The sequence below is a fragment of the Xenopus tropicalis genome, chromosome 8 (genome assembly GCF_000004195.4).
Source record: "Xenopus tropicalis strain Nigerian chromosome 8, UCB_Xtro_10.0, whole genome shotgun sequence".
Classification (NCBI taxonomy): Eukaryota; Metazoa; Chordata; class Amphibia; order Anura; family Pipidae; genus Xenopus; species Xenopus tropicalis.
In genome coordinates, this window is record NC_030684.2 from 68,373,195 (window position 1) to 68,400,408 (window position 27,214).

Consider the following 27,214-nt stretch of genomic DNA (forward strand, 5'->3'; position numbering starts at 1 on the left):
ATAGAGTGCGCCTATTTTCCCCAGACATTGTTGATGTGCTTATTATTCTCTGAGGAGAGCAGGGGAAACTTCAGTGCTTCCCATGAGTGGTGGCAGATTTATTAAAAGTGCACTGGAGGATGTCAGGGGCTGATATGGAGCATCAGGGGTTATTGGGAGACAAAATATGCAACATGTTCTTGGTTTTATGGCAATATAATGGATTTAGAAGCGTTTACCTTCCACTGAAATTAAATGGCTTGTGGGAAATGAGATTATTTTGATTTATTGGTACTTTCTAAAAGAAAAATGTACCTTGTCACTAATACATTTGAGATGACGCTAGTCTAAGGAAGCTTTTATTGTTTTCTTAGTGAAGATTGCCACAAACTGCCATCTAACAAGACATGGTAAATTGTCAGCACCGTTTGTGTTACTTTCTCTTTATTAATGGTGGCACCTAACCACTCATATGAACTAAGTGGTGTTTGAGAGTTTGCATTTATCCCATGTATTATTTGAGGGTAATGCAGAAAAAAAATATATATATTTGTGTTGGAGGTAGTAGGGGGTGGTGATGGAGGAGGAGGAGGGGGCATCAGGGAAACTGAGAGAACAAAGCATTTCCTCAGGAGCAAAACGTGCTCAGAATAAATTATTAACAGCCTGGGATGGCTCACGTGATGTGCTCATGCTTTAAAGAGGTGGTCATGTTCAGGCTAAGAGCTGCTGACCCTTACACTCCTGTTGTATTTTACTACATCCCATCCCCCAGCATCATTTCCACCACACACACAGTAGCACACTCAGCCAAGGAAACAGAGAGACAAAATGTAGTGGGTGCCTTTTCAACACAAGCAAGCAAAGCAGTTTCTTTTTTCCCAGCATGTTTTAAACAACAGACCTGCAAATGTGAATATTTACCTGATCTGAACATATTTGAGAACCATAAAGCAGCAGGTTATACACTGCAAAACTATTAGCATAACAAATGTATGGGTATACTGGATTACTCTGGTATAGGTAAGGCATATTTAGATCATATATTTATTTCTGCAAACTGTTCCAGATCATTTGAATCTCAAAGGTATCTGAAAGCATTTACTATATATCAAAAGCGTCAATTTGCAGGACAGTACACCTACAAAGATAAAAAAAAAGTGTGCCTATTTTATTGTTTTCTGATGCGAATTTATGCTACTGAGTGAGCACAAATAATTCTGGATTAGTAGTCTCAGTTGTTTAATAAATATCTACAATAAACATTCCCAATTAATTGTTACAGATTAATTTACATTATGGACTTCTTAAAATTTCAAGATTGGTCACATTATTGATGTTTACATTTGTTACAGGTGCTTGAAATAGCTCAATTTTGAACATTTACAGAAAATCTGAAAATAAAACTGACACAACAGATTATTTTTCTTTGTGCAAACTGTTAGCCATTTTTAAAAGAAATACAATGACTTCATAGGGCTTTGATCCACAGGAACTACTGAGATTTTTCATTATTTCTGTGCAGCTGTTAATAAAGACTAGCTCCTGTGTAGTTTCAGGGACATTTTTACAAATAATAGCTAGTTTTTTAAAAATAATAGCATCATAAACATTTAAAGTGGCACTACCGCTACTCGTTTACGTTTTTGAGATGGGCTTTTGTGCTATATAGCATCTAAAGCCATTGGATACAAAAGAAAAATAATGTCTACAAGGGAATTCAAAAAATTTTTAATGTTGTTATTTTTCCATTTTACTTTTCATTTGTTGGATAAAAACAGAATTTTTAATTCATACATATTCAACATATATAGGTATGGGACCCATTATCCAGAATGCTCGGGACCTGGGGTTTTCCGGAGAAGGGGTCTTTCCGTAATTCAGATCTCTTTAAGTCTACTAAAAAAATTATTTAAACAGTAATTAAACCCAATAGGATTGTTTTACCACCAATAAGGATTAATTATATCTTAGTTGGGATCAAGTACAAGGTTCTGTTTTATTATTACAGAGAAAAAGGAAATCATTTATAAAAATGTAAATTATTTGATTAAAATGGAGTCTATGGGAGATTGCCTTTTCATAATTCAGAATTTTCTGGATAATGGGTTTCCGGATAAGAGGTCCAATACCTGTACATATTTCACATATGAATTGAATTTCAACATAGGAATAGTATGATGTTTTGTGTAAGGTAGTTGTAAAGAGAACATTTTTTGCTGCAACAAGACCCCACCATATGTTTATATACCTCAGTGTTTAGCTTGGATGTTCTGCAACAGAGAACAAAATAATATGCTTTTGAGCTGTTGATGACTAGTTCTGTCAAAGCAATGGATATAGAAACTTTGATAGCATCATCCATGGAGGGAATGCCTCAAAAAGTCTTTTATTAAGCAAAGCCTAACATTAATGGTAATATTTTTACCATAATGCATATTGAGGATTAGGGATTGAAAGGAATTCTTTATTGGTCAAACATATTACATTTATATAAATAGGAATTTACTTGCTGAAAAAAATTGATTAAAGTTCAGTGAGACACAATATTTCTGATTCATAGGGGGAGATCTAACCAAATACACTTTTCATCCTACAGGAAAACCACCACGTACAGCTAAAAAGAGATCACCATGTGCATTGTTTACTTTTTCTACCAGCTAAAATCAAGCTTAAAGCAACAATTTTTTTTCTACTGTAGTATTAGTGAAAAAATAACATCATGCTAGAAATTGATGTGAGAACCAGCTAAGTGAGAACAATTCTGAGCTTTATTCTTATGTCTTTGGGGAAAACTACATGAACTACTTACAGGTTATAGCATGCAAGAGTCAAGAGTAGGAGGACGACCTTTTTTTCTCCTGTGTCTTAATGCATATGGTATATTTGTATTTATTGCAAAAATTATCCTCCCTGTTTGTACTCTATTGTAATAATGTACAATTCTGTATATGCAAGTTATACATTTTGAGCTGTACCCTCTTTACCTTCTGTATTTTTTATATATATGTTTGATAGGCACACCCTGATATGCCTGCTAAATATTTATGTGCTTTATAAATATGTATTATATAATAATATAATAATACATATGCACAGTCACACAATTTTCACCACTGAAACTATTTTAAACCACCAATAACCAAAATCTATGTCATGTGTCAACTGTGTGTGATAATGAATCTTGAGAAGGTTTTAAAATGTTCATTATAACATCTGAAATATATTTTTGTTATCGTGGTGAATATGTTGTTACTGTATAACTTTATACAGAGCTGTACATTACAATACAATAAAAGAACGAACAGGGAAGGCAAATATTACAATAAATAAAAATATATAGTGAGATTTACAAATACTAAGGGGCACATTTACTAATCCATGAACGTCCGAAAAGCGTCCGAATGCGTTTTTTTCGTAATGATCGGTATTTTGCCATTTTTTTCGTAAATTGTCGCGACTTTTTCGTAGCCGTTATGACTTTTTCGTAAATTGTTGCAACTTTTTCATAGCGTTACGACTTGCGCGAATTGTTGCAACTTTTTTGTAGCCATCGCGCCGAGTACGAAAGTTTCGGATTCATTCAAGCTTCAGTATCGTGACTTTCCTTGGGCCAGGTTGGAGCTGCAGAGTGCCATTGAGTCCTATGGGAGGCTTCCAAAATCATGCAAAGGTTTGCCCGCCGTTTACGAGCGCTCAATACGAAAAAGTCGCGACAATATACGAGCAAATCGTAATGGCTACGAAAAAGTTGCGACAATTTACGAAAAAGTCGTAACGGCGATGAAAAAATACGAAAAAGTTGCAAAATGTTCGTTTCCAATCCGAATTTTCCCATTCGGATTCGTGGATTAGTAAATGTGCCCCTAAGCGTCAATTCTAAAGACACGGAATGAACAAAATCCCTGCCCCATAGAACTTGCAATCAAAGTGATTGTGCTTTGTAAGTGTTTTTTCTGTAGTAAATTGTATTTTAACACTATATAGCAGCTTTCTAAACAGCAGCATAGTGACTATGTTAGAATTGAAAAGAATACAAAACCTCAATTTTTTATTAGGTAATCATGTAATTGTGGATACAGTGTACTGACAAGTATTTCATAAACCTGTAGCTTCTAACAGAATCAATTCTTTTTGTCTCATTTATCATTTTTTCCATTAGTGTCTGCTAATAACATAACAGAAAGTTAGAAGGCATGTTAGAAGGAAAGGGCAAATGTGCAACTTTTTTGTGCAACCTTTATTATAAAATGTTAGTAAATGCTGAAAACGGCTAGCATAAGATTTTTTTTTCTAGTGGGGTGGGTGTTTGTTTAAAAGCACTGCTTAATAAGTTGATATCTGAAATTACTATGTTTTCATCATACATTTTAGACATAAAATATGACTGGTATTATAACATCCATTGATGATTGTTACAATTCTCTTAATTATCAAATGCTTTAAATGATACAGTAATATAAACAATAAATTTCACATAGGATGTTAAACTACTGTGGCCTTGATTCTCTGTTTTAAAAATAGCTACTGTAGAATGTCAGTCATAAAGTATGACAGAGCTACTTTGTGAGAAGGAATACCATTCTATTATACTTTACTATGTAATAACCAAAGTGACTATACTATTTTCATATTAAATATATGAAAGCTAAATAAAGCTTTATTAGGCCAAATTAAAAGAAAGAACACCAACATAAACCAGTTGTTCCGTACAGTAAAATTTAAAAACTGAGGCAAAGTAAGCAGATAAATTTCCATGAGGATTATTGTAGATGGATGCAGAAGTATTCTTTATGCTTCCCCAATTTAGCAACATGCCTTAAGTTCTGATTTTAATAATCTATATGTTACAATTTTTAATATGTTTCTTGTCCTTAAAAATGTTATAACCTACAATTAAGTATAATTTCTTGATTCATCCAGATATTGTTTGAACACAGAATTGTTTTGTAATATTACTATCTATCATCATAACTGCATCTAATTTATCCACTATCAACTCAAAGTAATATTTTTTTTAAAAAAAATGTTAAATTGTGGTAAAGTGTGGGAAAAAGATCAATTTTTCTAGATGACTTAGCCACATTTCTGGCATCAGAATGAATAAAACCAGTCATTTAAAAATAAAAGAAAAACAATTCACTTTCTTGACATTTTATTTGTACCTACAGTTAGTTTTAATTAATTATAATGTACCATTCAGCTGGTTCATGTTGATGAATTATTAAATACAAATATTCATGTTCAGTGTAACAATGTTAGTTTTAGTACAGAAATACAAGATCTAAATGTTTAATCCCGCTAAACAGAATTGCTTGACTAGTTTAATATGAAATCTTAAAGGTTAAACATCATTTTCTTCTCAAAGTGTAGCACATCAGCACAGGTTAAAAATTATTGTTCAACATTACTGAGAAAAGTGCAATGAAAAATAGTTCTTGTGCATGGCAGAAAGTACAACTTGTAAATGAAACACCAGCAGGAATTTTCAAGAGTTTATTTAAAAATAACTTTTTAGACACCTCTGCCAGCTACCGTAATAACATAATTTTGCCTGTATTTCCAGATTTGTTTTCCAGTTATTCAGCTTTTGTGTTACTATTGCACTGGCAATGGAGCTTAATCAGTAGACAACTACAAAAATAAAATAACTAAAAAGTTACCTTGACACTTAACTTTAAAAAATAATGTTTTTCAATTACACATTGGATTACCTTCTATCTCTGTACATTAAATAGTACTATACTAGTACTATACACGCTTAAAATGTCCAACTGTTCCATGTTGTATTCAAGCAAAAATCAAAATTATAACTGCCCTTTCACAAATACCACGCATGATTATATGTGCCGTATATGGCTTAGGCTAATATACAAATTAAGAAGAAATGAAGGAAAATTCATTTGTCTACAAAATATGTTAAATAAATGCTCTTAAACCCAATTTGCATATACATGGGGTATTTGAAGAACATTGCATAGAATTACCTGTTTGCCTTTTTTCAAATATAGTATTTTTGACTTGCATTGCTGTTTGTGTACTACTATTATTCCTTTTTAAGTGCCATCAATATTCCATGGGTTGTATCGCAGTGACAGTCAAATAGCAGTACATTTACTATAAGCTGGAAAATGAACCAAGATATTTGATACGGGTATCAGCACTTCATATATCAGCCCTTTTCATCTGCAGGGCAGAATTGTTGCTTTAAAAGTGTAGACATTTGTTAAGGATGGAAAGAGAAGAAGTCATAGTACGAAAGATCACATTTTATTATACTTATTGTACAGCGCTGCGGAATATGTTGGCGCTTTATAAATAAATAATAATAATATTTTCAGCCAACTGTTGCCCATTAATAAATAAAAACAATCTATTTTTAGGGCCATCTGCTATTCCTCTAAGATACATGGCTGTCCTTTATCATATGAAAATTTAAGATGTTTACATCACCACTCTGTAATTTCTTTGTAATATCTAAAGATTTCACTACTGAAAATTTCCACTTATTAACTTAAAATTTTCACTTATTTATTTATACAGGTTTGGGATCCATTATCCAGAAACCTGTTATCCAGAAAACTCAGAATTATAGGAAGGTTTCATTTTTCTCTGTAATAATAAAACTTTATCTTATGTTTGATCTTAACTAAGTTGCATAAATTCATATTAATGGGAAAACAATTCTATTGGGTTCAGACTTACTAAAACTCTAACATTTCTGATATTTTCAAGTTTAAAAATTTAACTAAACTGTTTTCCACAAATGTCTGACATTTACTAAAAAAACTGAACTGAAAAAGTTTATGCGGGAAAAAGTCATAAACTGCAAATCTTTTGGATTGTCACACAAAAAACAGTGTCAAAAATCCGAAACCTCAAATGTTTCAAGGCAAAAGAGGGATCGTTCAGGAAAGGGAAGGGACATCTGCCATTGATTTCAACATGACCTCAGCAAGTTTTAACTGGTGAATTGTCAGATTCGGATTATTCAGCCGTTTGGATGCATCTCAAAATGGTCTTGGCTTTTTTTTCTGAGATTAAAATCTGAATTAAAAAAAAAATCCAACAATTAGTAAATGGCCCTTTAATGTGTAAATTATTTCTTAGTAGATTTAGGTAGTGAGATCCAATTTATGGAAAGACACCTTATCCGGAAAATCCCAGGTTCGGAGTATTCTGGATTCTGATATAAATCTGAGAATTTTTTCACTGGGTCAGAAAATACTAGATTTAAAGGGTAGTAAACCTTTAAATTAAATTTTAGTGTGATGTAGACTGCTATTTGTCTTTATGGTTTTTCAGTTATTTAGCTTTTCGTTCAGCGGCTATCTGGTTGTTAGGGTCTTATTTACCTTATTTACCTTAGAAGCCAGGCAATGGGAAATAGAATGGGAAAATAAATAGAAAAGGGTCTGCATAAAAATATAAATAATTCAAAGTAACAAGTAACAATGAAATTGTAGCTTCACAGAGCAATAGTTTTTGGCTGCCAGGGCCAGTGCCCCTATTTGAAAGCTGGAAGGAGGCAGAAGAGGAAGGAAATAATTGAAAAACTAGAAAAAAATTAAAACCAAGTGCTAGCAATAGGACATTCTATAACATACTAAAAGTTAACTTAAAGGTGAACCACCCCTTTAAAGCACATAGGTTATAATAAAATATTTCATACCTTTACTACATAGAAAGAAGATCATTTAGAAGACCCATTTATTGGGGAAAATTTACAAATGATCAGTACTGAGTAACTGATCCCACTGAATTCATGATACTAAATAGTATTTATTACTGCAACTATCAATCCATAACTATCAACTCATTATGATTTGATCAAAATTTTAACAATATTGCATTGCTTGAATGGCTAAGAAATCCTGCACAAAAACCTACATTCATTTAAACTTAATCTCTGATACATGCACAAATCTTACATGTATTGTTTGTCTGTGACATATAATAAATACTTGAAAGCATTATACTTAATTTAATGTAATGATTACCACACAAATAGAATCTTTGAACACTGGAAAAGTTTTTTTCTGATATTAAAGTTGCCCTGGAAGTTTGAGACAGAACATTAATCATTTTATGGGTATTTTAAAAATGCGATTATGGGGATTTATACAAATGTGAGTTTAAAGCTTAATACATAAAAACCTACCCACTTTCTATTCATTTCTAGAAGTGTATTTATCAAATAGTGAGTTCTAACTTTCATCCATTGATAAATACACTTTTAAAAATCCCATAGGAATGAATAGAAAATGGTTGAGTTTTATGTATTAAGCTCTAAACTCACATTTTGATAAATCTACCCCTATGTAATGTTACCAAAAATCTAAGAAAAAACATATGTCATTTGGTGGAACAAATGATGAATCAATTTTTTTACTTCATAGGAGCTATGTGTGATCATTTCCCAGACCACTGTTTTAATTCCACCAGAACTACCTTTGTCTTCTATAATTCAACCCACCCCCTGCAGTATTCTGCCTCTCTGCCTAGGAAAGAGACTGTGACTTCCTCTGATCAGTCATCTACAGCTGAGCCTCCCCTTTGTGTAACAGAAAGAGAGGAAACCCACCTATTGACACAAAGAAAGGACCCAAGCCCATTCTTTAGAATATAGCAATAGCTATAACAAAGACATTTTTTCTAATGGAAACATAGGGACAGATGTATCACAGTAGATCATTATGTCACAGTAGAGATAAATCTAAAGAATATGAATTTTTTGAGTATTCTTAAAAATGTTTCAGCAACTTTTTTAGGGAGAAGCCATTAGGATTAATGGTAAATGTTTATCTTTAGATACTGTGTATCATTACATGAATGATGTATTATTATGATGTATTATTGTGCTTTATTTCTTTATAAGCATCAGTGTAGCTCTCATTTATTAATCATTTTCTGTGTTACTTATTGGGGCACATTCATTAAACTACGAATCCGAATCACGAAATCCGATAATTTCTGATGATTGCAAAAGTCACGAAAATTCTGTTTGTTTGAATAAGAAGATTTCATACTTACAATCCAAAAGTTCAGAAATGTTTATATTGAAACGATCATTTGCGAACGGTGATGACAAAATTTTCGTATCCGAACAATCGTAAACGGCGGGAAAACCTTTCTGACTTCAATGCATAATTTTGGAAGCCTCCCATAGGACTCAATGGCACACTGCAGCTCCAACCTGGCCCAAGGAAAGTCACAATACCGAAGCTTGAATGAATCCAAAACTTCTTACTCGTTGCGACAAATAAGATTTTGTCGCACACATTGTCACGCAAATTGTCGCAAAGTACAAAAAAGTTGCGCAAATTAACAAAAATATTGCAGAAAATACACAAAAGCTGTAAACTTTAGAAAAAATACAAATATTTTGTAATCGGACCTGTTGTACTTTAATGAATGTGCCCCATAATGTGTAGTAATAGGAATAATTCAGGGAGTTCTTCCATTCGTTTTTTTTCCCCCAAAAGCCTGCATGAGTTCCTTAACTTACGAACCGTTTCCTTATCAATTGTACCAATTTACTAGTCATAAATCTGCCCTCTATGTTATTGCATTTTATTTTTAAAGCCAAACTGTGTCATGTCTAAAAACACTTTCCCCATAGGAGAATTTTAAAATATATAAATAAAGCTAGTAGAAATTCATTGGGATTCCCCTGTTCAAAAAAAGAGACATGTATAGGTTACCTATACCATACCTAACTATAGAGAGCACCGAACCTGCAGGTGCAGAGGCCTGGAAGAAGGTGACTTTGTACAAAGTGGGGGCGTTATGCCCCTAAATGGTACACATTGATGACTCATATCATGGTCACTCCATTACCTTACTATTTATAGTAGAATTACAGACAATAAGTGCAAACCAAGTACACCATGTTGCAAAATATTGTTTTCTCAGAATGTACCTATATTATTTATGATAGCTAAGGCCAAAACTAAATGTAGGCAGTAAGAGGCACCGGCTTAAGGCACAGCTATTTTAATAATGTGGGAAGGGGTAATGCAAACAACTGTTCTTCTTCCAACGTGGTCTACTTAATACAGTGCACTAGATGCCCAACAGGAGGACTGTATATAGGAGAGACTGGTCAAAGCCTGAGAAAGAGAAACACACACCACCGCTTTACTATAAAAAATAAAAAACTGGACACACCAGTAGGGAACCATTTTAACAGCCCTCACCACTCCATAAATGATTTAAGAATCTTGGTCCTTAAGGCGAACTTTAAAACGGAGAATGAAAGGAAGGTATGGGAGTACAAATTAATGAAAACTTTCAACTCTCTGGAGAAGGGACTGAACCTGGGCCTTGGATTTATGGCAAATTATTTAGATTAAGAACTGCCGGCACCCAGCCAGAAATACAAACATCTGTAGAGACACTGGGCCAGTTAATCACATGGAATTCCATTCACTTCACACTTCAGTTACTTACCCTAATTTATATCAAGTCACTTTGATCCACATTATCCTGTTCCTTATCTGTTTGTATCTATTTGTCCCTTGCAGCCCCCCCCCCCCCCCTTTATATGACTTTGTCAACACCTTCCACACAGATATTCCTTTTTTTCTGGTTATTTGATCTATGAGCTGAATGTTGTATATATATCAGCGAGCACCACAGCTTCATTGTAATCAGCTTGAAAAAGGAACTAGAATGTTCTGAAAGCTTGCTATGGTTATCTTAGTTAGCCAATAAGGTATCACCTTTATACCACTTTTGTTATTTTTTATTTCAAAAGGGTTACCCTGTAAACATTTTGACTGGCTAACACGGTACATCACCTTTTCCTGCATCTGCAATTTTCTAGAAAATATGTTTATTGCAGTGTGCACAACTACTGCCTACTACTGCCTCTTTGTAACAGTGGATAAGGGTGAAACCATGTGGGAGGCGAGTCACATGCCCCCTTGCCTTGGGAGAAAAAAGCTCCTTGTCCTGGCTCTGATGATAGCAACCCAATACACTTAGGTATCAGAAGGGATTTTGATTAAGACAAAAACCTTTTACAGTCTCCCAAACATATCTAAATATTATTTAACTAACTGGAAGATAGAACAGAGATTTTGAAACTTATTTGACTGAAACCCACTTTAGTGCTCAACATTTTAGAAACTCCAAAACAGTTTTACCAACATAATTTTTTTTCTGAGACTATCATATAGTCTTCTCTCTTGTCACTCCAAATATTCTCAAGTCTCCTCACAAATTCCTTTCTTCCTTTTATTCTACATCTTCCATGTTCTCTCTTTCTCTGACCTTTCATAATTGATACTGCCAGCCAGTGAAGTTTTCACTGACACACGGGTACATTTTCCTCCCATGGTAGAATTGTGTGATGGGGGGAAAGGTCTCCCAACAATTTGGAACAACTTTTCTGGAAAGTAGTTTAGTCTACTTGAATCTTCAAATCTTTTATACCAATAAGAAGGAATAAAGGTCATATAAAATGAAAAACTAATCCAACTTCTTTTTAAAGGGACATTATTATTAAAAAAAATGTTTTTTTGCCTGAAAACAATGTATGCGATTTAGTAAATGAAAGCTGCATTAGGGATATAGAATAGAATTGTAGCAGTAAGGATTAGTCTGTAAAAAGGGCTTAAGGCCTTAAAAGCAGAAGAGAGTTGTGCTAAATAGGAACCAGTTCCTATTTAGGGAGCAAAAAAGAAGCCTAGGAGCACACATAAAGAGGGATTAATTGCATGGGGGAGAAAATGGCACGTGCTTTGAAGATAAGTAAAAGGACATTTTCTTTAGTAAAGTTGTGTATATTTGGGAGTCAATAGAGAAACATTTTAGTAAAGTGTTAAGAGTTAGAAATTGTACAGAAGGTAACCCTAGCTTCTGTGCTCAAATGAACAGTTCAGTGTAAAAATTAAAATGGGTAAAATAGGAAGACTGCACTAAATAAAAAATATTTCTAATATAGTTAGTTAGGCAAAAATGGAGTGTGTAGATGTCTATCATAATAGCCAGAGGACTATTTCCTGCTTTCAGTTTTCTAACCTCTTAGTCAGTGACTTTAGGGGGGGGCTCATGGGACATAACTGTATAGTTAGTTTTTGACCAAGCAGGTCCGATTCCAAAGCAATCTAACTGAACAGTTATGACCCATATGGGCCCCCTGCAGTGACTGATTGGTTTATTCAGCTAGGTCAGGTGTTAAATATGAAGGAATAATGCAGAAAGCACACTGGATAAAGTTGTAATAATTTATTGATGCCAGGAAATAAGTGTATCTGTCTGTCATGTTTTGGTATAGGTACATTTTCTGAGTGGAGAACATTGTATTTACTGTTTACTCAAGATATTTTCTTCAGTGCTAGAAACAATGTATATGTCACAGGTGAGAGGTTTAATCTGCATTAAGATAACAAGCCAGAAGAGTACTAGTAGTAAAAAAAAAAAAGAGAGGATTAATAATTTTCTGTGTGGCACCCGCACAATGAAGAACATGAATGAATAAATGGTACTTGACCTAGAAGCACAACAGCCAAATAGGTAGTGTATATATTTTTTCTCTGCTGGGTTTGAACCAGCAGTGTCATATTCTTTAGCCCTCTACCTATACCTCTTTGTTACACAGGCAAGAAAGAGGCATTGGCTTCCCATGTACTAAAGCCTCATATTTCAGTCTGTATCCAAAGTTTTGCCAATTGAACCCAGCTGCTCTATGTTAATTTAAAGGTGCAGCTTATTTCCAGAGACTGTCTGTATATATACTCTAACCTTGCATTGTATCTTTTCCAGTTCTTAGTTCTTCTTTCATGACTTGCCACTATCTCTCACTAAAACAATTATTATATTTCCTAAACCGGGTAAAGACCCACTGAAGTTACTCTTACCACCCCATAACTCTGCTGAACACTGAAATTAAAATATTAGCCAAGGTATTAGCTAATCACCTGTCCAAAGTCTTATCATCCCTAGTAGATATGGACCAATTAGAATTTATGCCATCCAAGAAATTAATCTCCGAAGGCTATTCATAAACCTACAAATCCTGCATGAGAATTCTGGGTCAAGGTTGGTGGTGTTACTAGACACTAGACTCGATAGAATGGGACTACCTCTGAAGGCTATGAAATATGGCCATTATTTCCTTAAATGGCTGCATCTGTTATATAAATTCCCCCAAGCTCAGGTAAAGGTCAGTGGTTTGTATTTTACCATTTTACCATTTTTACCATTTTACCTACCATGGGGTACCTGGCAAGGCTGCCCACTATCCATGCTGTTGTTCTTCCTGGCATAACTATAGAGGAAGCAGACCCTGCAGTTGTGGGGAGGCCGGGACCTCAGGGTCTGCTTCCTCTACAGCTTACAATGTGTGCGCTCAAGCAGATGTGCGTGAGCTGTTCCTGGTGATAGAACTATTAGCCATTCTAATAAGATCTTCCTGCAGATCACAGGCCTTACAAAATATACAAAACAAACCAAATATATCCCTTTATGCAGATGATATGTTGCTGTACCTGGGACATGGCAAAGCACAGCACTTCAGCTGATTACTGAAGTTGGCAAGTGCTCATGGCTCCATATCAACTGGGAAAAATTTCAAATTCTCCCCCTGGATGACCACACGCCCATTCTGCTGCCACCAAGCTGCTCCCTGCAAATTGTAGATGGATTTAAATACTTTTGCATAATTGTAACAAAGAACCCCACAATGTTTGTAGCCAACAATTTTCAGCCACTCCTGCAGGATCTCACTACAGTTCTTGCTGCTGGGATAATTTTGTAAGAATTTTACAAACTGACGTAACTTACTAGAGCCGAACCTGCTAAATTTGAGAAAGTTTGGAAGCCCTGCACCAACAACAGCCCTTATTAATTTGTACTGGGGACCAGTGTGTGACTACTCTGCCATAACTCTGTGTACCTTAACTGTATAATGTGTTTGTGCTGTATATACTGAATCCATGGCTTTTTAGTTGAGGGCTGTCACAGGACAGCTGATCCACGGTCACAAGGGCAAATAGAGCAAATTATAATGGCTAGCCATAGGAGAGGCCCTGTTACGGACTAGCATGTGCAGCTGTTTGAAGAAGGCCAGGGACATTTTGAGAAAAGGGCTTGGAGAAAGTTGGGCAGCTGTAACAGGGAGTAATCTTTATTGAGGTTACATTATCTGTTTCTCATGAATATCTCCCCCACAAATTCACACATCAAGCATGGCCTTTTAGTAGACATGTGTATACATCTCCGTTACTTCAGGTAGGGAACAGTTTGTTCTTACATCTTTTTTTTTTTTCACACAGACATAAAGGAACTACTTCATTGTTAAAGACATTTTTCTTGTTATAGTTGTTTAACTCTGTTAAACATTTAACTCCTTTTTTATTCACCAAAATACCTGTAGAAGATTTCTTCTTTAAGAAAAATTTGACTCCTTTTCATAAAAACATTGGTTTCCAGTTATCTCTTGACCCATTACACAGGTCATGCCCTAAATCGTGTTAATTTCTGTCAGTTGACTGTCAAAGGTGGATGTATTCTTTTATTGCTCAAAATCTGTCATTTATAAAAGACAGCGTTTGGCGTTTGGTGAGCATTTGGCTTGATAAAGAAACCATTAAATTTAAGCTTAAGTTTATAGTTCACCACTACACAGGTATATAAGTGAATAGGAACGACTGGGAGCCTCCAGACAAACGAAGTGTATGGAGTGAAGTGTATTTATAAAAGACAGACAATCTCTGAAGTCTATTTGCACTTGTTTTTGATATTGTAGAAATACATTTTCTTTCAGTTAACTATCTTAATATTTATGTGTTTTAGTTACTGATTTCTTTATTCTTTACATTAGTGGTAAGTAGAAAATAATTTCATAGGAAATGAGTAATTAAAACGTAAATGGTGTAATTGATGTGCTAGTTATAGTGAAAGATAAATACAAGTATAAAGTGACGTACTGATAAGCAAAAGTATGTAAAGCATACAAGCAGTGATGTGAATACAGACGTTATATTATCATAAATACAATACCAAGCACGTCATTATCAGTATCTGTAACAGTAACCACAAGGGTAATGACACAGGCTACATTTCATCATCCCCCGATTAATCTCCTCTAGTGCAGGTGACAAAACATCAGAAATTAACTTTGTGTGAGTCAGTGGTGGTAAAACATTTGATTCTCTTAAGTGCCTTTTCCTGCATTTTCCTTCGCTTGTGCAATTCAAATGTCTTTCTGGCGTTTTGTTGCCCGGATTGGAAGCATTTCAACACAGGCAACAAAGCACATTATGTGCAATTGTGCCAAGATATTGCACCAAAAGTCTTAATTACTAAGACAGGAGGAAGACTTTTTTCTATGTCTTCATACAGCAGATTAAATCCAAATGGTGGCCATTTTTTGCAATTTGCTTATTGCCTCCCCAAAAGTAAAGGACCCCTGTAGTGCCTGCTAGGTGTATGCTGAGAACCCACTTCCAAATCATGGCCTTTAAGTTCCTTGGGGCTCAGTGAGAAATAATGCTACTATTGGACTACACTATGGGGCACATTCATCAAAGTACAAATTTGAATCCCGAAATGGGAAAAATTCTAACCAGATACGATAATTTCTGATGATCGCAAATATCAAGAAAATGCTTACGAAAAAATCGGAATAGTCACGATAATATCGTATTGGCGATCCGAAAGTCACAAAATTTTCGTATCGAACGATCGTAAACAGCGGGAAAACCTTTCCAACTTTGATCCTTCTGTGCATAGTTACATAGTTACATAGTTACATAGAGTTGAAAAAAGACCAGTGTCCATCAAGTTCAACCCATCCAAGTAAACCCAGCACACCTAACCCACACCTACCAATCTATACACTCACATACATAAACTATAAATACAACCACTAGTACTAACTGTAGATATTAGTATCAATAGCCTTGGATATTCTGATTGATCAAGAACTCATCCAGGCCCCTCTTAAAGGCATTAACAGAATCTGCCATTACCACATCACTAGGAAGGACATTCCACAACCTCACTGCCCTCACCGTGAAAAACCACCTACGCTGCTTCAAATGGAAACTCTGTTCCTCTAATCTATAGGGGTGACCTATGGTGCGTTGATTGTTTTTATGGGAAAAAAAGAACATCCCCCAACTGCCTATAATCCCCTCTAATGTACTTGTACAGAGTAATCATGTCCCCTCGCAAGCGCCTCTTTTCCAGAGAAAACAACCTCAACCTCGACAGTCTCACCTCATAGTTTAAATCTTCCATCCCCTTAACCAGTTTAGTTGCACGTCTCTGCACTCTCTCCAGCTCATTAATATCCCTCGTAAGGACTGGAGCCCAAAACTGCACCGCATACTCAAGGTGAGGCCTTACCAGGGACCTATAAAGGGGCAAAATGATGTTCTCATCCCTTGAGTCAATGCCCTTTTTTATACAAGACAGCACTTTATTTGCTTTAGTAGCCACAGAATGACACTGCCTGGAATTAGACAACTTGTTATCAACAAAAACCCCCAGATCCTTCTCCATTAAGGATACCCCCAACACACTACCATTCAGTAGATAGTTTGCGTTTATATTATTTCTACCAAAGTGCATAACTTTGCACTTATCAACATTGAACCTCATTTTCCAGTTTGCTGCCCAGTTATCTAATTTTGTCAAATCGCTCTGCAAAGCGGCAGCATCCTGCATGGAACTTATAGTTTTGCACAATTTTGTGTCATCAGCAAAAATAGAAACAGTACTGTCTATGCCCACCTCCAGGTCATTAATAAACAAGTTAAAAAGCAAAGGACCAAGGACTGACCCCTGCGGTACTCCACTAACCACACTGGTCCAATTAGAAAATGTTCCATTTACAACCACTCTTTGTACTCTATCCTTCAGCCAGTTCTCTATCCAATTACAAATATTATGTTCTAGGCCAATATTCCTTAATTTGATCATTAACCTTCTGTGAGGTACTGTATCAAACGCTTTAGCAAAGTCCAAGTAGATGACATCAACTGCCATTCCAGCATCAAGGTTCCTGCTCACCTCCTCATAAAAGGTGACTAAATTAGTCTGGCAAGATCTGTTACGCATAAAACCATGCTGGCACAAACTAATAGTATTGTGAACTGCAATGTATTCAAGTACCCTATCCCTTATTACCCCTTCCAAAAGTTTTCCTACTACTGATGTCAGACTAACAGGCCTATAGTTTTCAGGCTGAGAACGGGATCCCTTTTTAAATAACGGCACCACATTAGCAATCCGCCAGTCTCTCGGCACCATGCCAGACCTCAATGAATCCTGAAAAATTAAGTGAAGAGGTTTGGCAATCACAGCGCTCAGCTCATTTAATACCCTGGGATGAATCCCATCTGGCCCTGGACCTTTGTTTACCTTTACATGTTCAAGTCTCTTTTGAATTTCCTCCTGAGTGACCCACGCACCAGTAGCTAAATTACTAGAACTGGGCATATTACAAGGGAAGCCTTCATTATCTGGCTCCTCAGATGTATAGACAGATAAAAAATAAGAGTTCAAAATTTCAGCTTTTTCCCCGTTCTCATCAACCAATGTACCCCCCCGTGATAATAAGGTTCCCACCCCTTCTTGCTTCATCTTGCATGATTTTGGAAGCTTCCCATAGGACTCAATGGCACTATTCCAAAGCTTGAATGAATCTGAAAATTTCATACTTGGTGCAACAATACGATTTTGTTGCACAAATTTTGTCGTAAGGTACGAAAAAGTCGCGCAAAGTACAAAAAAGTCGCAGAAAATACGCACAGTATGACCAAATACAATTTTTTTGTATTTCGTACCTGTCGTACTTTGATAAATGTGCCTCTATCTCTCACATCATCTCAGGGAGATCCACATCATCTGTTCCCCTCTCACTAGCTCCCAGTCTTCTCTGGAATCAAATTCAGATTGTTAACACTCATTTTAAGGACCATAACAATGAAGCCCCTCCCTGTATCTCAGATCCTATTTGTTATAAATGTATGTAAAGCACTGCATAACTTGCTGGCGCTATATAAATAAATGATGATGCTGATGAGGGGAACAATAGAAATTCCAGCAGTTATTTACATTTCTGCCATTTATGCTGCAAATAACTTGTACATTCCATTGTCATTATGTTTATTGCCTAACTGACTGTTGTGCACTGTGTGTTTCCATTTTTTTATTTGACTTTCTTGTGTTGATTGGAGAGTGTATACATTTCTTCTTTCAAGCCCCATCATGATCCCCTCTAAAGTCTACATCCAGGACATAAATTCAAATATAAAAGACTAAGGTCTCTGACTGTTCACATGTATGATTTTATTCTAAATAGTTCACCCTGGAGACATATGTTACAATCAAAGGACATAATTTGCAGGAAAACCGGGACATGATTTAGTATTTCCAGTGCATGCAGGTAGATTGTTTTCTAGCATGATTTATAAATGAACTGTTTGACCAAACAATGCCCTACTATATGATTAAAGGAAAAGTAACACTAAAATTTGTTAAGTAAAAAAGCTATTCTACCCTTCACCAATAACTGCCCTATCCTGCAAACCACTTAGTATTTTAAATGCTTTAATAGAAAATACCTGCTAAAACTTGGCTTCCTGTCAATTGAACTACGGCGATAAGGCGAAGGAAGGAGCTGCATCCACTATGTGACGATCGATTGATCGAGCCTAGCCTTCTTTCTGTATAGGAAGGAGTCAGGCTAGGCTCGAGCAACACTGTACTTCCTAATACTTGTGCCCAGCATTGGTGTGGCCTTCCAGCTGACTGTTCTGAATCATGTGTAACTGTGCCTTTTAGCTGAACCCTGGAGTGGTGGTAGCTTTGGGGTTCCTACAGTGGGCTAAGGTGCTTGCTCCTAAATAACAGCCAATGTCATTTTGACGTTAAGCACCAGAAATGATGCTTGTGTCTGATTCATCAAAACATGCACAATTGGTTGCATTTTGGAAACAATTGAGTCAGATGCAACTCCCTCTTTTGGTTGCAGTTACATTGGAATAACAGGGAAAATGCTGCATTCTGGGTTTAAAAAAATGGTGAGTTGCATTCAAAATTGAACTTTGCAAAATGCAGATCTGATGTTGTGCAATAAAAATACGTTAAAATGTGCGATAAATCCACCAATATAAAGGAGATGTACCTGTTATTGTTATTTTTTAGAACTGACATACTGTATAGCGATAAAACACATTTGTATTGTAGAGCAAGAGAACATGAATATCAAGACAACTTTATCTAAATGTCAGAAAAAAAAGAAAAATATGCAACTTGATTTATGCAACGTAAAATTTTTATTTTGTTGCTATAAAACAATAAAAATTAAAGATAAAAAAAAGTGCGATAAATCTCCTGAAAACAAAATGAATGTAAAATTTTCTAAGCACTTTTGCAGTTTACATATTTTTTTCAATTTCAAAGCTATTAAGCTGTTTATAAACTGCTAATAAAATTAATTTTGTAACAACCAACTGGACAGTTCCTGGCTGTAGGATTGAAGAGATAGTTCAGAAGAAAAACAGATGAAGGTCCTGATGTTGCCCTGCTGAGATGAGAAAGGGTATCTGAGGTTTCTGATCCCTTTTTATAAACAAAGCAACATCAGTTCTCTTTTTTTCTTCTGGTCATCTAATTCCTGCCAATTCTAGTAGAAAGTGAGGCATTAAAGGGGTGGTATACCTTTAAGTTAACTTTAGTATGTTATAGAATGTAATATTATTTTTACATTTTATTCTTTATCTTTCTATTCAGCTCTTCTCCTATTCATATTCCAGTCTTTCATTGAAACCACTACCTTCTTAAAACAAGGCCCTAGAAACCAGATAGCTGATGAAATTCCAAACTGGAGAGGTGGGAAACAAAGAGCTAAAACTGAAAAAAACACAAAAAATAAAAAATGAAAACCAACTGAAAATTTCCTTTGAATATCAATGTCTATGTTATGCTAATTTAAAGGTGAACAACCTTTAAACAGAAAGAAGATGTACAGCAGAAGGAGAAGGAGAGAGCAGAAAATAAAAATGGCATGTAGGGTGAGAGTGGGAGGAAGGTATGGAGATAATTGGGGTAACATTATGGGATGAGAGAAAAAAATGACAGAATAGAAAAGTTGAGCACAAAAGAAGGTGCAAGATAAAGTGAGAAAAGATCTTTCCTAATTTTCAGTCCCAGACACCTTGCCTCTCAGTCCAGCCCTGTAAAACAGCCATGCCATAAATTATCTATAGAGCACATTTATGTCCGAGCACAACGCAGAACATTTCTTATTTCAAAAATGCCCGTGTTGCATTAAATGACCAGCAGAGGTCGCTAGCGTGTTGTATCACAATTAGATTAACAAGGCACAGCGTTTCACAACCGGACGTACGGATCTCATTCATGCCTCATTTGGTTGCTAGGCTACAGAAGGCGTCTCGGCCCAACGTAAACGTAACATAGAGGGTTTGCGGAAGAGCGGTCTCACACTAGTCAGCTGCTTATTGTTACGGAGCCGCGGTAGCTTCCACAAGGGAATTTAAGGTAATGTATTGTGCCAGGTAATGTGATAATCCGCCTATATAAACTTGCTTCCTTGTGTTACAACCTCTCATGCGTTTCATTTGGAGTTGGATAGATGCAAAGAGAGATCCCATGGGGAAGTCTTGTCCCTGAGGGGACGTCACGTGACTGTAACTTAGTTTCGCTTTGGCCCCGGATCACGTAGCATAGCGTTAGTGACTGCCTGATCTAAATGGAAGCAGTTGGGCAGGGCTGTTCTTACATTTGTGTTTTCATGTAGCGTCTCGTTTATTTTTCCTCAGCTGTCCTCGCTCTTTTATTGTACTTTGTACTTCTAGTATAAGCCAATCAGTCAAAAAAACCTTTTAAATCTGTCTAATATATGAAGGGCAATATGTGGCCCATGGACCTCCAGTTCAGAAGCACTAGCATAGTGAGTTGTGTAAATACTTATTGTTCTAGTTTTGATGGATCAGTAAAAGAAAGGCAATTCTGTAGGAGACAGACTGTTTTGTGATGGTTTCCAGGCCCGGATTTGTGGAGAGGCCACAAAGGCCTGGGCCTAGGGCGGCAGAAGTTTAGGGGCGGCATGCCACCCAGCCGCAAGAAAATTTTTAAATTTGGCTCCCATACGGAGCAGTCGGGACCTCTCCCCCCTGCTCCGTATGGGAGTTTAAAAATGCGCACTCGCGGGTGCGGGGGGGGGGGGTTGTCGCGCGTTCGCGCATACGCACAGGGGGGGGGGTGTCGCGCGTTCGTGCATGCACATGGGTGGAGGGGGGGGTGACCAGCAGGGGAGGCCTCGGGGCGCCCAGAAGAGAAATCCGGCCCTGATGGTTTCAGACTTATTAGTTCTATGCCAACCAGGGGTGATTCTGGACCCCAGGCCACCCTAAGGCAGCCATCCCTTTTCTACCCCCAAACAAATAAATAGGGTTGAGGAGACTGCCTCATACAGACAAAAGCAAACAAAAGGATATAGGATAAACCCATGTAAATGGGATTTTTTTTTAAGAGTCTGGAATTCATTCCCAGAATTCCTTTTGTTTGCTTTTTTCTACCCCCACAAATTCAACACCAGAACAGGTCAAGTGGGGACTGCATTGCTAGTGCAGAGAGTGCAATCAGTGCCTTTTTTGGGCTGCTGCTCCCTTGAAATTTCCATTTTAAAAAATGGAAATTTGGTCCTTAAAGTGATACTGACACTAAAAAAATCTCTCTTTGAAATATGAACCTATATAAAAAGTTTCCTATAGGTCATATTGATCATTTTCTACTGATAGGGCTGCTTTTGTAAGTAATTGTTGCTTGAAGTTCCTAAACCTGACTGTCCCTTCTCAGCCTATCAGTTACAGCTTCTAATGCTAACAGCCTCCTGCTGCACAAATATGGCAGCCCCCACATAGAGGAACATTAACCATTTCAGGTTGGGAAAATAATTCTAAGGCAAAATTATAAATAGCATTCAAAGATAATGTTATGATAGAAAGGTAAAAAAAAAAAAGGTTTGATTTCTGGTGTCAGTATCTCTTTAACGTTACCAGAGCCACCCCTGGTAACTGGCCCCTCTCTGCTGCCTGAGGCAGAAGCGGACTTGAGTTAAATTGTGCTTTAAAGGAAAGCTATACCTTTGTTAGAACAACCTTCAAAATGAATACTTAAAGGAGAAGGAAAGGCAAAGTCACTTGGGGGTGCCAAAATGTTAAGCACCCCCTAGTGACTTTAATCGCCTACCTTATGCCCCTGTTAGGAGAAAACAGCACCAGCCCGGGGTAGCTGTAGCACTTCCTCCTTCCTGCTTAGTTTTCCGGCAAATTCCAGCGGCCGGCGCATTCGCATTAGAGTGAAAAGCCGACTTTTCTGTTAAAGTTCGGCTTTTCACTCTACTGCGCACGAAAGCGAAGCAGGAAGGAGGAAGCGCTGCAGCTACCCCGGGCTGGTGCTGTTTTCTCCTAACAGGGGCAACAGCCCGGGGTACAAGGTAGGCGATTAAAGTCACTAGGGGGTGCCTAACATTTTGGCACCCCCAAGTGACTTTGCCATTCCTTCTCCTTTAACTAAGAGATTATTTATAAGTTTAAGTGCCCTTTTACATCTTTTATTTTGAGCCATTATGTTGTAATGGCCAGTGTGTTCCCTCAGAGATCAACTGACAGGAAATAATGCAGCGATAACTTTACCAGGAGAAAGAAATGTGGGAATAAAAGACAAACCCTATTCATTGGCTGGTGTGGATTGTTTGTGTGCTAAATTAATTATACAATGCAGGAGGCGGCCCTTAGTAATTAAATTGCAATTTTCTATATAAAATTATCCTGTGGCACATACTAGAAACGTACATTTACATTTAAATGATTTATTTAGATGAAATAGTATTTTACTTATGGGCTGCTTTATGCAATATATTTTTATAGACATCTGCAATGTTTAGTGGTATAGTTTCCCTTTAAATGTTATTGGCACTTTTTGTTTTTGCATGGTTGGATCTATTTCATAGTATCCTATTTATATTTCCTTTCAAGGAACAGAAGCCTATCATGCTTTATGTTGGGGATTTTAAATCTACTCTAAGGGGCTGATTTACTAATCCACAAATCCAAATCCGAATGGGAAAAATTCGGATTGGAAACAAACATTTTGCGACTTTTTTGTATTATTTTGCGATTTGTTCGTCGCCGTTACGACTTTTTTGTAGCCGTTACAACTTGCGCAAAAAGTTGCGACTTTTTCGTAGCCGCTACGATTTGCTCGTATATTGTCGCGACTTTTTTGTATTGAGCGCTCGTAAACGGCGGGCAAAACTTTCAGACTTAGCATGATTTTGGAAGCCTCCCATAGGACTCAATGGCACTCTGCAGCTCCAACCTGGCCCAAGGAAAGTCACGATACTGAAGCTTGAATGAATCCGAAACTTTCGTACTCAGCGCGACGGCTACGAAAAAGTTGCAACAATTCGCGCAAGTCGTAACGCTACGAAAAAGTCGCGACAATTTGCGAAAAAGTCGTAACGGCTACGAAAAAGTCGCGACAATTTACGAAAAGATCGCAAAATACCGATCATTACGAAAAAAAACACATTCGGACGTTCGTGGATTAGTAAATGTGCCCCTAAGGGGCTGTTTTATTAATGTTAGAATTTTAATTTTTGCTGCAATTTTTCCCAAAAAAAAAAAAAAACTCAAATGTAAAACTTTGCTATCTAAAAGATAGTGAGTCCACATAGAAGTCAATGGGAGCTGTCCTAGCAACTAGTTTTTTTTCAATTCAAGTTTTTGAATTTTTACAATTTTGTGTATATACACTGAAAATAGCAGAGAGTGTATTTATTGCATCTGAGTTTTTTCATGGTTTAATTCAATCAAATTTTTTTTTAAAAGTAAGCACACATTTATGTTTGGTTTTGGGGGAAGTTTTATCAAAATGTGAAATTAGAGTTTCCCACAGAAAAAGTTACTTTTTATTAATCAGCAACTTTGAAACAAATAGGACTATTTATTGAAATTTGAGAATTTTTCAAATGTTTTTAAATTCAAATAAACTCTAAAGTGTGAGATTAGAGTCATCACAGAAAAACTCCCCCACTTTTTATTCATTCCTGTGCATTTTTAGAGGCATATTTTTCAGTAAGTGAAAGTGTTCACCATTTGATAAATCCGCTTATAAAAATCCCATTGGAATGAACAGAAAGTGGGTGAGATTTTCTGTGTTGAGCTCTAATCTCACACATTAGAGTTTATTGGTATTTGAAAAACTCCACAAATTTAAATTTCAATAAATAGGCCTCCTCATATCAGAGTTGCTGCCATGCAATACAAAGCTGGCTCACATTTACTAGACTGCTGCTTGAATTGCCAGCACTCTGAAATGAAAGCGATTTGAAAGCTTAATTAAGACAATGTAAACAGAAACAATGCACTAAACTCTATACATATATGAAATTTAACCAAAAAATACTTTATCCAGGCCTCAGGCTTTCCAAGCAACACTGTAGTAATTGTTTATAGGTTATTTGATCCTGCTTTGACTTATGGTACAGTGCTGATTCTAAAATCCCTTCCATTAGGCACAACAGGCTTGCTACATATTCCTATGGGATTTTTTGAAGTGTATTTATCAACATGTGAAAATTCACCATTTCAAAAATTTGCATTTAAAAATCCCATAGGAATAAACAGGAAGTGGGTAAACTTTTCTGTAGTGAGCACTAATTCAAATTTGGTATATCTGCCCCTAGATTTCTGTTGCTGCTAAAAGTAAATATAACTAGCAATGACAGTAACTCTGAAAAAAATACTGTGAATTTTAAAATAATGTAAGTACCGGTAATTACTTTTCAATTCTCTTGCAAAACTGATTATTTAACACAGAATTAACATATATGGGACTAGCATGAATTGTAACAAAATATTTGGAGTGCATATTTTACCGTCAGGGGCAGCAGTATTCTCTATAGGAATACATAGTTGGGTTGTCTTCTGCCTTCTAGATGTCATAAATCAGGAGTGATATGTGTACCAAATTTCTTTGTGTTTATGTCTCATGTTTTACAGTCATAAAGCTTTACCTACCATATGTCCTGCTCTAAATTCACAGAAATAATTTCAATAATGGAAAACAATAAACATTGGATTGAAAAGTTATTTCCTCCGCATTTTACTGTGCAAGATTTCTTTAGCCAGAGTTTTGAACCAGAGCAACTAATATCAGAAAAAATATCTAAAGAAAAAGTGAAAAATGTTGAAAAAATGTACCACAATGCGGCTGAAAGATGTTTGGAAGCTGGCAAATGGAAAAGAAAAGAGGAGTTGTCTAATATATTTAGCTATGACCCTAATATACCAGATGATCAAAAAGAAAAGGAACCACCAGTAGGAAACCTGCATGATAATGTGACTTGTCCTATTGCTGCTCATGTGGACGATCAGTGTATTTGGAGAGAAAATGAATTAAAAGTGTTAAGACACGAGATGCAACAGAGGTACAGCGAAGGTGCCAAATTTAAGAATCAGCTGGATGCTTGTAAACTTGAGCTATCTGAGTTGAAAGCTAAGCACAAGAACACTGAGCAAGAGCTTGGCAAAGCGAAAGAAGCACTTACATTATCAAAAACACATATCAGAAATAAAGGCATCCTTGTAAAACAGCTGCAAAAGGATAAACTGCAAAAAGACTCAGAAATTCAGTCTTTGAAAAAAGATCTTCATGAAAAATCTGTGATGATAAACAGTCTTAATAAGAATTTGTGTATAGCTGGAGAAGAAATTCAGGAGTTAAAGCTAAAGAGTAAAGATTTAGAGCAAGAGTTAATAACTGTAAAGCAACAACAAGGAGTTAAAGAAGGCACATTAATTGAAAATCTAAAACGGAATTACATTTTAGAGAAAAACAAGTTGCTTAGAGAAATTGAGAATCTTAAAGAAGAAGAACGAAAGAGAGAAAAAACACATTCCCTGAACCTTGCAGCCTTGGACTTACTTAGGAAACATTTCTCTTCACAATCAATAAATACCAGTACTGAAGTTATTCAGTTGAAAATTGTACATTAGACATTGCTGTGCAATCAAAAAATATACATTGAATGCATAGATAAAATTCAAGATGATTTTTGAAGAATAACATCTGTAAATCTATTGCTGAAAGTTTTCCAGTGTTAGACTGTAGAATGTTAGACTAGGGATGCACCAAATCCCAGATTTGGTTTGGAATTCAGTCAAATATGTGCCTGGCTAAACTGAATTGAAACCCTTACATTGACTGTAGACTGGGGACATTGAAAAATGCGAGTATTTTGCATTTGCTGATTTCTTTTTTTAACTAATTTGCATACGCAGATAAGGGTTCAGATTCGGTTCAGTGACCTCTTTTTGAAAGCAGCAGAAGAGGAAGGCAACTAATCCAGAAATAAACAAGGCCCAGTTGCAAAGCAGACATTCCATAACATACCAAGAGTTAACTTAAAGGTGAACAACCCCTTTACTAATGAATTAATAAATGTTTAAAAACCTTTGAATCTACAATAATCTGACTCCTGACATGTTATGGGTCATAATACTGTATTTTTGCTTGTTTTTTTTTCGAAGGTTTGGGGAAATGTTCAGTTTTTGCATTCCTACCACAAAGGAGGTAAATGCATTTTATGCATTGTGTCAGTATTAGAAAAAATTCTCATTGTTAAATGATCTTTACAAAGTTAGGCACACTGGCATAGAAGGCATTTTGTCTGCTAGTGGTCAGGGTAGCTAAAACACCTCATTACATGGACCTCTGTCAGCACCTTTCCTTGTGCAGCAGCCACAACACATTTTATATAATCAGAAGCTGTGACAGGCAGACATGGCTGTTTTAACCTCCACTGGGTTTTCCTGACAGCTGCAGCAACAGTGATACTTACTACTGGCATCTGGTGCATAACTGCATGAAAATGCTACTGTCCACATTACGTGGGAACTCCACACAGCAATTCACTTTGAGAGCAATGCAAAGGTATTTTCAGATACCTTGATGCCAGTGGGGAGCAATATTGCATGTGTGTAAATGACAGGCAGTATCGGCAGCTTTTCCTGTTTCCACACTGTATTTAGGTCTGGTGCTGCCCTAGACATCGAACCTAAATATGCCCCTACGTTGTGTGCGTGACATCACTTGCACCGTAAACATTATGTCACACGCAATGACGTCACAGAAGTGACATCATTTCCACAGAGCCTGCAACCCCCCCACGCCCCAGCTCCTTCCC

General features: G+C 36.4%; 1 protein-coding gene across 3 annotated transcripts; it reads left to right on the forward strand.

Annotated features, from left to right (window-relative positions):
- The first annotated feature begins 20,341 nt into the window (after positions 1–20,341).
- On the forward strand, positions 20,342–26,492 carry ccdc160 (coiled-coil domain containing 160). 3 transcript variants are annotated; one of them, XM_018096130.2, is made up of 2 exons: positions 20,342–20,499; positions 25,029–26,492. In XM_018096130.2, the coding sequence occupies exon 2, from the start codon at positions 25,050–25,052 to the stop codon at positions 26,022–26,024; it is 975 nt and encodes a 324-aa protein (XP_017951619.1). In that variant the 5' UTR covers positions 20,342–20,499; positions 25,029–25,049; the 3' UTR covers positions 26,025–26,492.
- Positions 26,493–27,214: the final 722 nt, after the last annotated feature.

Coding starts and splice junctions, on each gene's coding strand:
- ccdc160 (XM_018096130.2), top strand. CDS start 25,050: ATGTCCTGCTCTAAATTCACAGAAATAATTTCAATAATGGAAAACAAT.